This window comes from Nomascus leucogenys, chromosome 14 (genome assembly GCF_006542625.1).
Source record: "Nomascus leucogenys isolate Asia chromosome 14, Asia_NLE_v1, whole genome shotgun sequence".
Classification (NCBI taxonomy): Eukaryota; Metazoa; Chordata; class Mammalia; order Primates; family Hylobatidae; genus Nomascus; species Nomascus leucogenys.
The window spans coordinates 19,204,769-19,218,657 of NC_044394.1; the positions used below are offsets into that span (position 1 = coordinate 19,204,769).

The 13,889-nt window shown below is 41.4% G+C and overlaps 1 protein-coding gene across 4 annotated transcripts in view; it reads left to right on the forward strand.

The window, feature by feature from the left end:
* The window catches only part of SPTBN1 (spectrin beta, non-erythrocytic 1), a 214,132-nt gene that overhangs the window by 154,039 nt on the left and 46,204 nt on the right, over positions 1-13,889 (forward strand). For all 4 annotated transcript variants that reach the window (XM_030827597.1, XM_030827598.1, XM_030827599.1 and 1 more), the window contains 7 exons: positions 2,111-2,284; positions 6,131-6,222; positions 7,532-7,612; positions 8,002-8,117; positions 11,293-11,405; positions 12,212-12,399; positions 13,392-13,509. In XM_030827597.1, the coding sequence (XP_030683457.1) occupies positions 2,111-2,284; positions 6,131-6,222; positions 7,532-7,612; positions 8,002-8,117; positions 11,293-11,405; positions 12,212-12,399; positions 13,392-13,509 (882 nt within the window). The remainder of the gene's footprint in view (positions 1-2,110; positions 2,285-6,130; positions 6,223-7,531; positions 7,613-8,001; positions 8,118-11,292; positions 11,406-12,211; positions 12,400-13,391; positions 13,510-13,889) is intronic.

The following is a 13,889-nucleotide window of genomic DNA, read 5'->3' on the forward strand; positions in this document are numbered from 1 at the left end:
GGCACTTTCATCTGCATTAAAAACTTGTTGAGGCAAGATACACTTTTTCTTCAGTGATTTTCTTAATGGCGCCTGGGAACTCATCTGCTGCCTCTCGGTCAGCAAAAGCTGCTTCTCCCAACTACTTGACATTTTTTAAGCCAAACCTGTTTCTGAAATTATCAGACTGGGAGCTCTGTGAACCTTTCCTGGTTCTGAGGGCTACCCAATTAAATATTAATAGTCATGCCATCCTTTGCTGGTGTTACATTCTCCAGCCTTAGATCCTTCACCTTCCTATGCCTTTAAATTGTCATATGATGACTTCACTTTTTCTCAAATCATATTAGTCTTTAGGTATGCCTCTTATGGCAATCCTGCACTCACATAAAAGATGCATTTTTAATTAATTAATTATGTATTTATTTATTTTGTAGAGACGGGGTTTTGCCATGTTGTCCAGGCTGGTCTCAAACTCCTGGGCACAAGCAGTCTGCCCGCCTCAGCCTCCCAAAGTGCTGGGATTACAGGCATGAGCTGCTGCACCCAGCCAAAAGCTGCATTTTCAATATGAGATGAAAAGATATTTCACAAAAAAAGTGCAAGGTCTTTGCATCTGCTGGTGTAGTAGCTTCAGGGATGGCTTCACAAATTTCCTTTTCTTAGTCTTCAAATGGTGGGCCACCACAACTGTAGACCTCAATCTACAATACATAGCAAGCAGTTCATCCTTTTCTTGTAATGTCATGACTTTTCTCTGCTTCTTGGCAGTACTTCCAGCATCACTAGTGGCACTTCGGGTCTCATGATATTAGTCAAGGTTTACGGTATTGCACTAGACACTGTGAAAAATACACAAGAACTGTGAAAGATGGCTTTTTACTGTGATACCCAGTGTACTAGAGAGACCATGTGGAGATGATTAGCGTCATAGGCATTTTAAGTAGGCACTCAACAATACTTGAGCTCATCGCAGTAGGAGTTAGAGATGGCTCTGAAATTATTATAGTAGTATGGTGCATACCAAGATTTAATACTGCACAAATGGTGCCATTCCAGTCTGTGTTTGTGTGTATGAGTTTTGATAATTTTTAATTTTATGACAGATTTGTATATATTTTGTGGTAGTAAATGATAAAATAGACTAACATCTACATATATTTTATGCATTCATGACATACCTTTTTCTTAATCTTTCTGTTATTTCCAGGCTAGGCCATTCGTTTGAATCTTTTCAAATTGTCACAAATCTCTAAAAAGTTTTCCAGTTTATTTATTGAAAAAAATCCATGTATAAGTGCATTTGAATAGTTTAGGCCCAACTTAAGGTTTTAGTATATTTTATAGTAGATGTCTGTATACTTTTATAGTAGATGTATATATACTTTTATAATAGTATATTTTATAGTAGATGTATATATACACATACGCATTATCTACTGTCTCTATATATATGTATTTTGTTTGTTTGTTTTATTTAAAATGTTCACCTTCCAACGGCCTCTTTTACATTTTGTAAAACTGGGGGGGTAAAGGGAAGAAACATTTGGGGTATTTAAATTGCATTACACTCATTTTTTTCCCTTTTCCCCTTCTTTTCAGTAAGTTACACCTTCTTATTTAACCTTCACCCCATCCCTCCGCACACAACCACCACTTGGAAATTATTCTGATTTGATGGTTGTGTTCCCTGTTTTCATTTTGAGCCAACCTTAAGGGTTGCCAGCAGGTGGCAAACCTAATTTTACATTCCAAGTAATCAGAAAATCCTCACAGGTGTTTTGTCATGCAGCTGCAAAAAAAATTGTATGGATGGCAGCAGTAGTGCTGAAATTCTCCATAAAAATTGGATTCTCTCTTCCTTGAACTTAAACAAATGCTCATTTGTAAACTATATAGCTCCACAACTAATCTCTAAAAAGGAATCAGTTGCCATCCACTTAAGTAAACTTTTCTTCTGCGGCTGTTAGGTAAATACCATCCTTGGACTTAATGAGTACACGTGTTTGTTAATGTTCTGTTCGGAGCAGGAGAGCATTGCATGAATGGGCCCATGTGACTAGGCAGTAACTCGGGGTTCATCTCTACTCTGTTGGGTGATGTGTCTCCGCCTCTGCTCTCCTGTTTCTAGCCTAAACCCACCAAGGGACGAATGCGCATCCACTGCCTAGAGAATGTGGACAAGGCCCTTCAGTTCCTGAAGGAGCAGAGAGTCCATCTTGAGAACATGGGGTCCCATGACATCGTGGATGGAAACCACCGGCTGACCCTTGGCCTCATCTGGACCATCATCCTGCGCTTCCAGGTAAGGGTCTCTGCCCAGGGTTGGTCAGAACTTAGGCCAACCTCTCAGGTATGAGCATCCTTGTAGAGCTGGCCTCCCTTTGTCAGAGGGATCAGGAAGACCAGGTTGAAAGCACGTCTCAGAGTCATGTGCGTTATATCCAGCCCTCAGAATTGAATGCCTTGTAGGCATGTGGAAGCTACTACATCCTCCTGTAATTGTACTAGCCCTGATAATCTTAGCTCTCCTGTCAGATGCGTCTCAGTGGCCCAGTGGCTTCTAGGCTGCATCCCAGCCTGGCACTTTGCTGGCACCTGCTCTAAACATCTCGTCTCTGCTGCTTGGCTCTCAGGAGCAAAGGTATAAGGATGTGGCCAATGCTAGGTTATTAGCTTAGACTGCCTCAACTTCACTCAACTATGACATGTGTTACAGAACAATTTTTGGCAAAGCTGTTGAGGGTTATGGCATGTGTGTGGGCTCTATTTTCACCTTCTCATTCTCTTTGGATGTGAGGAAGCAGTTTGCAGGAGGAAAGTACAAAACTCTTGTGTTTCTTTGAATGGATGATGATTTTATGGGTTTTGTTATACTTGAGGAGGAAGGCTCTAAGTATAGAAGTATTGTAAGCCAGAAGGTACTCTCAAGGTCATTTTGTCCACTTCTTTCACTTTATGAAGAAATCGGGGACCCACAGAAATTTGAACCCTTGCCCCTGATGACACAGCCAGCCAGGGCTATAGTGGGTGCCTCTGACCCCTTAAGAGAGGGCACTCAGCCTTTTGGGACTGTGCAGCACCACGGGCCTGATTATTGGTTCTTTCTCCAGGCGCATGCTTCGTACTCATGCATTCCAATTAAAATTGGAAAGGCAGGAACAACTTTGTACCATAGTGTCAGGTTTCTCTGCAAACAAATATTCTAACAGTCCTGTCTCCTCAGTGACTGTGTTCTCTTGCCATTCCTTCCTGTTCTGCCCCTTTAATAAAGATCTGTTTGATTTTTCTGGGTAAACAAAAACCTCACACAAAAAAGAAAAACGAAAAATCAAATTATAACTTGCTTTGTTTTCTTATTGAAACTCTGAAATCAGCCTGTGAACAATCCCTTTTCCTTCTCACTTGCCCTAGGATTGGGCTTCAGATAGTGTCGTGATTATATATGTGGGAGGACGGGGTAGGGGACTAGAATGAGTTACAGGAAGAAATAGCTTCCTGACTGGCTGGTTCCCAAGCTGGCTGATCATCTGATGCCATTGGGAAACCCTTTTAATAATTCAGGTTCCCAGGGCCCAGCCCTAGTAATTCTGATTAAGTAGGTCTGAAGAGAGAACCACTGTTGAAGATGGTACAACATCATTAAAGGAGTTAATTACAGCAATCAAAGACATTTTTCCCAAGACAGAACTCTTATTTCTGTCATTTAGTTCCTGAATGATTTGAAAATGGAGTAGCCATTGAATCCACTAGTTACTGCTCTTGTGTCTTATGGCAACAGAGGTGAAATTATTAGCAGGACATTCCTCAAGCTTCACCCCAGTTTTATGGAGTAAAATGTTGTATTTCTGTTACCTTTGGCCTGCAATAATCAGAGCATGGAAGGCCATCCTGACTCAACTGTCTTGACAGTGGGTCAGCATCTTTCAGGATTCTCAGCGTGAATTGCTTTGAGTCATTGACTAATTTACTTCCTGCCAGTTTGCCTGTTCCTATAATTCAACTTACAAATGCTGATGTGTATTTTCTCCCTTTCTGTTGAGGTGAGAGTCATAGGCTGCTGATGTTACCGCGTGGCCTGCAGTGTTGTTGTCTGACGTGACTCAGCTTTCTCCAGAAGCTTTATTAAAACATTACCTATTCCACAAAAATAATATGATTATGAATCAGCCAAGGCCCAGCTGTAGATATCCAGCATATCTATAAGGATACTCAACATATCCTTGTAGATATATAGGGTCAAGCTTCCCTGTGTATCTATAACGGTCTCTCCTTCCCCCAGCTCCTGAATATACGGTTTTACAACTTCCCAGTGTGTGTTTGTGTGTGTGTGCGTGTGCTCTCATTGCTACCAGGATATGGCCTGCCATATATGTGCATAGAGGTGTCCATTAAATACTGATGATGACACAGATTTTATGATGCTGCCCCTTTAAAAGAGAGTATAAGGGCCAGGTGCGGTGGCTCACGCCTATAATCCCAGCACTTTGGGAGGCCAAGGCGGGTGGATCACTTCAGATCAGGAGTTTGGGACCATCCTGGCCAACATGATGATACCCTGCCTCTACTAAAAATACAAAAATTAGCCAGGTGTGGTGGCAAGCACCTATGATCCCAGTTACTTGAGAAGCTGAGGCAAGAGAATCGCTAGAATCTGGGAGGCGGAGATTGCATTGAGCCGAGATCACACCACTGCGCTCCAGCTTGGGCAACAGAGACTGTCTCAAAAAAAAAAAAAAGTAAAAGATGGTGAGAAACTGGAGTGGAAGTCTCTAAGTTTGCCTAGTTTAAATAGGGAGCTGTCTTCATTTCAGAAGCGTAGACTTTGTTTCCATATGGGCAAATCTGGAAACAGATGCCCTTCTTCACACAGAAGCATAAGAAAGCCAATGGGTTACTGTGTGTAAAGTTGCAGCCTGACTTTCCTGGTGAGCCTGTCTCTCACCCCTTGAGTGAGGGTTGTTCTTCCACATTCCCTTTCTGCACTTGAGCTAATGATCCTAATATTAGAGACTGGGGTTTATACAGACTCAGGCTTCACCTTCTTAACACAATTAAAAATAGAGAATTTTTTTTTCATGTAGTTGTTTCAATTCCCACATGTTCTTCCTAGTTGAAAGTTTCTAACTTTTTAATCCTGTATTTATATATTTTGTCTTCATTTTCTCTCTTTTTCAAAAAGAATTGTGGGGAGTGTTTGTAGATTGAATGGAGTGAAGGTAGTGGGGAGCATGACAGAGCAGAGAAGCTTAAAATGACTACAGCTGGAGGCGATGGATGGACTCCTGGCCAGCACCATCCACTCCTGACTCCATTCCACATTTTACTATACAAGAAGAACCTTTCATATAATAGACAAAAGTGTATTTGGAGCATTTGTCTAAAATTACGTAGCTGGCAGTTGGCGCCTTATCTAAGAACTAACGTTCACGGACCCTTATTATGAGCTCTGCACTTCGTTATATCATTTAAGTGCATAACAGCGCTGTGAGATTAGCCACTGTTATTATTTTCATTCCTCAGATGGGGAAGCTAGGGAACCTGCCAAAGGGCACATGGTAGGTGATGGAGCCTGAATTCACATCCAGGCAGTCTGACTTTGGTGCCAGCTGACCAGGCTTTGTGTATAATGTTGCAAATATGCTGCCTCTGAGCGGCTTATGAATGCGCACCATGGAAGCACAGCGTTTAAGCCCACACTTGCTCTAATAGTTTGGAAATGGTGCACATAGTGCCCTCATCAATGAAGGTTGCACCTGGTGTGAAAAATGTTTACTTAGAAAAAAACTGAACTCAGTATTTTTCTTGGGGTCTGGTGAGATTCCAGATGCACTGTATGAACCACTGTGCTAGATTCTCACTGGAAAGATGGGCTGTCTCAGGGGTAGAAATGACCTCCGATAGGTGCTGGGAAGTCCCGTCAGCCTTCTATCTGTGCGACATAGAAAACGTAGTTCTGGTTGTGTTTCTGAAGTGAGCCCAGACTCAGGAATGAAAACTCAGGAAGCAGTTTTCATTGACAGCGTAGATCATCTGCAGGGCAAAGCTTTGATCTACAGTTTATTCTTTATGTATATGCAGACCTGTTCTTCAGTGGCTCTTTGAGGCAGCTGACCCATCTATTTGTCTAATATTTCTTTGTGAATCTTAGATCCAAGATATCAGTGTGGAAACTGAAGACAACAAAGAGAAGAAATCTGCCAAGGATGCATTGCTGTTGTGGTGCCAGATGAAGACAGCTGGGTGAGTGTGAATGCAGAGGGCATTGGGGCTGCTTCTTCCAGGACTGAATTCCACTGCAGTCATCACTTAGAAGGTGTTGACAGGTATCTTTTCCACTGCTTCCATTGGGAAGTCTTGTTAACTCGTAAGCAGTTGATACGACTTTTCAATTAGCTCTCAGAATGAAAGGAGCTCTAATTTATACTTTAGACCTGTCCTGTCTTCATAATCAGTCTCCTTCTCTTTATTAAGGAAGCTCTAGAGAGCATTATATTTTAAATTTGAAAACCCTGGAAGCGTGCTTAGGAATCATACCCATGATATTTTAAGAATACAGTTGTAGGTTTTCTTCACCCTTTAATTTCTGTTTTGGGGAGCTTTCTTTGCACAGTAAACAATAGCATAACCTTTTAATATTATCTGTGTCAGTTTCCCTTTTATTTTTTCATTGAAATTTCAGTGAAGCTGTTTTTAGAGAACGACATCTTTTTTGTTGCTTACTATTGTTAGGACTCAACTGATGCTAAGGCTTCGAGTTCTTAGCAAATTGGTTAAAGGTCATAGGTACTTACTGAGACTCGATTTTAGGTTAATTAGATTTACCGTCAGAACTACTTTAAGTATAGATGTAACTCTAATGAACATGAATTCAGCATATGAAAATCAGAACTCCATCCATTCTGAGAGCTAGCTGAAAAGTCATCATGTCTATAAAGAGCTTATGGCCTAATAAAAGGGTCAAGTCAGGTATGAACCTTTAATCAGCCACTGATACAAAGTTATTAATAGTCAATACGGTATAGAATAGCTGATTCATTATGGGTAAGTTTCACACATAAATTTTTCAGGGAGGTACTACTTTTACAAACTTCATCCAGTTAAGTGGCATATGGAAGGAGGAAAGCTGAGTGTCACATGAACAGATTGTCCCACCACTTCTTGTCCCAAAGTAATGTGTGACAAGGGACTGCAGGTCCTGGTGTCTTTTTAGGTAGAGTAGAAAGCCAGTGGAAGCAGAGGCCTCAGAAGTGTCTAGGTTGTCGTCACTTTTTCCTAAGTAAGAGTAGTGTTTTAAATCTACGACACAGTTCACATCTTTTGTGAGACTGAATTACCAAGCAAGAAAAGCCACGTGGATGCATGTTTTATTTTTATTTTATGGCAGGCTCGAGTTGACGGGTTATTTGTTCTGACTTGATTGTCCTTAGTGATATTCACTGCTTTAGGTTTTACAATGCTTACAGACTTTTTATTAACAAAGCACTTGGCAAAAGTATAAACCTCCATGTGGTAATTGTGTTGCTTTTCCCTTCTGCTTTGTCCTTGGCAGGTACCCCAATGTCAACATTCACAATTTCACCACTAGCTGGAGGGACGGCATGGCCTTCAATGCACTGATACACAAACACCGGTAAGTCCATACAAATCATCCTAGCAATCATGGGGTAAAAGGTTGCTGTCCTTCCATAGCAGGTTTGGGTGACTTTTCCATATCCGTTGCCTTAACTGTTGCACCATGGTGGAAATTTCTGCATTCCATGTGAGGAAAATATGGGAGAATATATAAATTCTTCCAAACAAAATAGACAAGTTCACCCTTAATCTCTTTTTTCTTAATAAACTTTGTAGTGTTTATTCAAAAATCAGGTTTCATTGTTTGATGATTCCATAATAGTATATTTCAGAATTTTACTCCACTAAGTGGTGATTTTAACCTTTTTGGAGTAACAGTCATGTTTCATTGGTCATATTTCTTTTCAAGCCATGATTTTTGTTGTGTTCCACTGTTGTTCTGCACAGGCCTGACCTGATAGATTTTGATAAACTAAAGAAATCTAACGCACACTACAACCTGCAGAATGCATTTAATCTGGCAGAGCAGCACCTCGGCCTCACTAAACTGTTGGACCCCGAAGGTAGGGACTCGAGGGATTACAGGTGGGATTTTTAGCATCTCTACGATCCAGGTGTTAATGTAAAATCTGTTTTGTGTCAGTATGTTTCATTTGTACAACATGCTTTGGGAATTATCAAAGGAAGAGCTTAATTTTGGTTTGGGAATTTTTTGAGGATTTGTGGAAAGGGTGACACTCTAAAAGGCCTTGAAAGATGAATACGATTTAAACAGAGTCTGAAGGAGAGCGTGTGCGGGCAGAGCTACTAGCATGAGCAAAGGTGCAGAACCAGGAAAGAGGAAGGAATACCACTATTCCCTACTGTTAGTGGATGGGATCTCCATAGGGGCAACAGGCAGCAGGGAGTCATTGAAGGTTCTTAGCAGCTGTGCTCGAAGTAGAAAAGTAGAAAACCTGGCATAGGCTCTCAGTGAATGCTTGTTGGCTGACATTTATCCGAAGGTGGCAAGCAGGGTGGATGAGGATGGGTGGAGATTGCAGGCAGGGGCCTTGTTACGAGGCTGTTCTTTGCTAATGGGCAAGTAAGAGTTTAAATGAGGAAGGCACATTTGGAAAGGGGAGTGTAGGGATGGAAGGAGCAGCACTCATAGTCCTTTCTTACAGCTGCATCCCATTCTCTGCATGGAACTAATCCCTCTTTACTCTGTGAGTCCCTGTGTAACTTGGAGCTGACCTGTTTGGAGCAGTCCCCCAGCTTGTAGCTCCCTTGCTTAACAAAATCCTAATTCTGGGTTTCATTTCAACATGAGCTCTCATAGGAACTTTTTCTAATTTTGAGAAGCATTTAAAATATCAGGATTTGTTTGTAGTGCTGGAGATTTATAGATCCTCTCAGCTGTGAACAAATATTAGAGAGGAAAAAAACCATGTGTATGTGAGTGAAAGTTTAAAGTTCTTTTAAATATAGAACAGGAAGTTTAACTCCCCAAAGGCAGATCAAGGTCATGAGGCTGGCAGCAGGCTTCTTGCTATTTTCCAATGCATCAGATTCACTGATATGTTGGCTACAGGAAGCTGAGATAAAATTATCTTTGTACTAACCCATTAAATGGTTTCTCAATATAAACAGAAAACTAAAATTCCTTGGGTTTCGATAAATCTTCATGCTTAACCCCTATCTTACTATGGGAAGGAACTTTTCCTTAGCCCTAGTTCTTTGTGCTTTGATAAAGAACGTTTTTTTCCCTATTGCAGTGACAACATTTTTTAATAACTTGCTCATTAGTTAATCTTTCAATCACCGCCCAGTATGAAAAGGGGGATTGCTGTTCCCCAGATCACAAGACAAGGAGCTAAAAATGGCAGCTGATTTCACTTTTGTCCTGTGGGTTTGATCTTGATTATTAGTTGTCCAGGGCTCCAAAGAGCATCAGTTAAAATATACTTGTAGACAAGTTAAATAAAAAGTTTTACCTTCTCACTTCTTTGAGTTTTGTTGACATTTTGTGTTGATTAAATTGGATACCTACACTGGCATTTTTTTCTGGCTGTCCTCCAGTTCACTCTCCTTTGTGCACACTTTGACGGGTTGAGCAGACACAGGAGCCCTGGGGTAGGGAACAGTAGCTGTGATTCTGGCCCTCACCACCACTGGCTGCCTTAGTGACCCTGGGCAGGGAGCGTGCCAGCATTGTGTCCTAATGTTCTCTTGTTTAAATTAAGAGAAACAATTTTGCTCCATACAAGGCTGTCAGGGGTGGCAATAGGAATGGGGGCGTATTTATGAATGTATATTGAAAAAGAGCCTGGTAATACCTGTTGAGCGCTGTCCTTTGTGTTCTCTTCACAATCTATCCCAAGTTGAGTGCTTTACTCAATATTGCCAAACTTCAAAGACTTGCCATTTTAAGTTGTTTGTTCCTTCTCTCAGTACCTATTTATTGACCACCTGCTTTATGCAGGACAGCACAGCGGGAATGTGGTAGGTGGAGTGGCATAGGGGCTTGCCCGGACAGGCTTCTACCCTTGGGGACTGAATTTTGTGAGGCAAACAAAACCTACATAAAAAATCATAACCTGGCAAAAGGTGGACTATATGTCCACACAAAGCCCCAAGGGAATAGAGGAGGGAGACAATAATATCAGCTGTAGGGATCATAAATGGTTGTATTGGGTGGTAACTTTTGAAATGGACCTTGACGGATAGTAAGAAAGTTATGGGGTCATGAAGGCCATTTCAGACAAAGGGAAGTCATAAGTTAAGGAAGGCATATTGGAAATTATGTGGTGTGTATAGGTAATGGTGAATGGTCAAGTTTGATTCAGAGATACAGTGCTAGCTGCAGTGGCTCTCATCTGCAATTTCAGCTACTTAGGAGGCTGAGGTGGGAGGATTGCTTGAGCCCAGGAGTTTGAGGCTACAGTGAGCTATAATCATGTCACGGCATTCTAGCCTGGGTGACAGAGTGAGACTCTGTCTCAAAAAATTTAATAAGGAATACAGTGTCTGAGAGGTAGTAGGCTATAAAATTTACAAATGTCTAGAACAATGCTTGACATTTAAAAGAAGCCAGGTGAATATTTGACAAATTGATGGAAAAAAGGGAAGAAAAGTTATAGCCAGATTCTAGAGGACAGAAGCGCTTATACTTTATTCTTCAGACTGAGTAATTTTGAGCTAGGAGGAACTGTGTTCACAGCTGTGCTTCTGGAAGATCAATCTGGTTGCACTATGTGAAGGAAATCGAGTAGTAGGGAAAGCTGGTGGAGGGAGCCATTGTTACGGGGCTGGTTATGTGACAGGATGGGTCTGAACCGTGAGTAACAATAAGGATTCCATAAATAAGGGTCATCCCACCTCAGACTCAGTGACTAGCTGCTGGATGCTGGTAACAAGGAGATAAAGATATCCAAAGACTGAGTGACGGGGGGCGGTGCTTTTCCTGTAGGCAGCAATGAGGACTCAAGCAGAGCTAACCCCGTATGGTAGTAGGGCAAGGAGAGGAATTAATGTGTCTGTGGAAGGCGTTTCATGAATATTCACATAATGGGGAATCAGTGAGATGGTTTTACCCTCATTATCCTTGTAATTAATGCACTGATGGCAGAACGCTCAAGTACAAACGCAAAGATGCTGCACTGTTCCATGTTGACCAGCAGTCGTTGCATTTGTTCCTGCTGCCTGAGTGGGGCACAGTAGCATGCAACACACTGAACAGTCTTCTCTGGGTTACAGACATCAGCGTGGACCATCCTGATGAGAAGTCCATAATCACTTATGTGGTGACTTACTACCACTACTTCTCTAAGATGAAGGCCTTGGCTGTTGAAGGAAAACGAATTGGAAAGGTGAGCTCATGCCAATTTTGTGAGTTATGAGACATAATTAAGGTTCATTGAGCCCTCATTCTCCCATGCACTCATAAAGTTTGCCAATCTCAATTTGTAGTGGACTCTCCAGATGGTAGGGAAATCAGCGGAAGCCTCTTCATCCTGAAGGGTAACAAGAGGTGGGAGAGATGGCCACCATATTTAGGAAAGGATCTGGGGGCTGTCTCAAACCCAGCAACATCTTTCTCCTCAACCGCTCCAGGAAATTGGGTATTGGAAAGCTGATCGAGTTGCCTAACGTCATGGGTGTGACATCCTACTTACCACAGTTGAAAAGGCCCCAGCATCGTGCTTTTTACTTCTCATTTGGCTGATGTTCACCTGCCATGTTTTCAAAACACCTCAGACCAGATGACATTGTCCTCTCAATGCAGTGAAGTCAAAAATTAATGGGCATTTATGGGACAGGATCAAGCTAAATTGAGCCCTTTTTGTTTCTCTAGGGATTTCAGATGTTAGGCTACAGAAATCATTCAGAGTCTCTTTGCTTGGGGGTTGGGAAGTTACAGAACCAATTACAGTTAAGCTGTCATTGCTGACAAATAATAATCACAGTCTGGGCCCCTCTTAGCAGTTGGTTCCTTGAGTTAAAATGCTTGTGCCCAGGTGCAGCTGAACTGTTTCAAAGCCGGTCAACTGTTTCAGAGCCAGCCAAACTGTTTCAAAGCCAGTCATTTTGTGTACATGCACTCGTATAGGGTTGCAATGGTATTTAACTTACGGAGCGACGTGATCTTTTCAGTTTTTCTGTCCCTTGTTTACAGGTGCTTGACAATGCTATTGAAACAGAAAAAATGATTGAAAAGTATGAATCACTTGCCTCTGACCTTCTGGAATGGATTGAACAAACCATCATCATTCTGAACAATCGCAAATTTGCCAATTCACTGGTTGGGGTTCAACAGCAGCTTCAGGCATTCAACACTTACCGCACTGTGGAGAAACCACCCAAGTAAGATGCATATTGTAGTGTGATCATTAATATGGAAAGACACGTTACTGTAGCCAACAGACCCCTATGTTCTGATTTCAGTAATCTCATCACTTAACTGAATGCCTCTCAGTAGCTTGTCCTACTCCTTTTCATCTGATTCTGTGTTGCTGAGATTTATGATAGATCATGCTCTCTCTGAGCCTTTCCCAATAGAAATGTGCCATTGACATACAGGATATATGAGAATTCTAAGAAATGGTACAAGTCCCCAACCCTTTATCCAAAACCATTGTGCCTAGTGTGTTTCAGGATTCCATAATTTTTGGATTTTAAAAAAAACAGCATAGCTCATATGTTGTATAAGACCCCAGATGGGACTAAGGCAATAGCCCATAAGCCCAGTAAGTATCTGTAGCAAAATGTGTAAATATTCACATTGCATTAGATAAAGACAATAAATAATTTCATAACAGTTCAGATCAGGTTTTGTAACCCAAAAAACAGTTTGATTCTTTTCATATCTTTTTTAAGTTCATAATTGTTGAATAAGGATTGTACACCTTATCTATTGCTTACCATAGTTCCAAAGTCATTTTTTCTTTTCTGAAAACTCAGTTGCATATATCTTGGTAAGGTCTCTAAAACCCATTGAAAATTACATTAGGTAGACATTTGAAATAATCCGTGTTGAATGCATTCAGCTACACTGAATGAATGAAGTAAGTCCATTGTCCAGGATTTGGGGTTTAAACCTTGATTGAAGTGAATACAAAGAGTATTGCATGCCCTTGACACCCTCAAATATAAGTGTCAGCAACAACAAACAACCACAAAGAAATTCCACGGTTTGGTATGTTTCAAGGTTTGTAATAGCCAATAAGTAACCTACTGATGTCTCTTTGACATGCATTTCACATAAGTCAGACCAGAGTTAAATGGTTTTTAAAATGCATGACTGTGTGAAATTTTTTTTTCTCCAGTACCAAATGAATGTTTTCCCCTGTGTTTAGATTTACTGAGAAGGGGAACTTGGAAGTGCTACTCTTCACCATTCAGAGCAAGATGAGGGCCAACAACCAGAAGGTCTACATGCCCCGGGAGGGGAAGCTCATCTCTGACATCAACAAGGTAAAGTGGATCTGGACTCTGCATGGGCCCTGACCTCCTGGAGGCTTCAGGTTCTATCACTAGGTCTCGACTGCTAAGAGGACAAGAGACTGGAAGCGGCTGTCCCCACCTGCCGAATTGACAGTTGGCAGCTGGTGCTCAGGTGTGGCAAAGGACCAAGCAAACAATGGTACCAAGCTAGGCTGCTGGAAGCTTCAGGGAGCAATGTTAGATTTTATCAAACCAGCTTGGCGTAGGCTATATACCTTGCTACTCAGATACGTATCACTTCTCATCTGAGGCAATTGTTTCAAACATCTTTAAATTACAGAAAGGAGAAATTAAAACTTTGTTTCATGTGTTTGGAATCATAGTAGTTGTGGGGCTTAGAATGTTGGCTT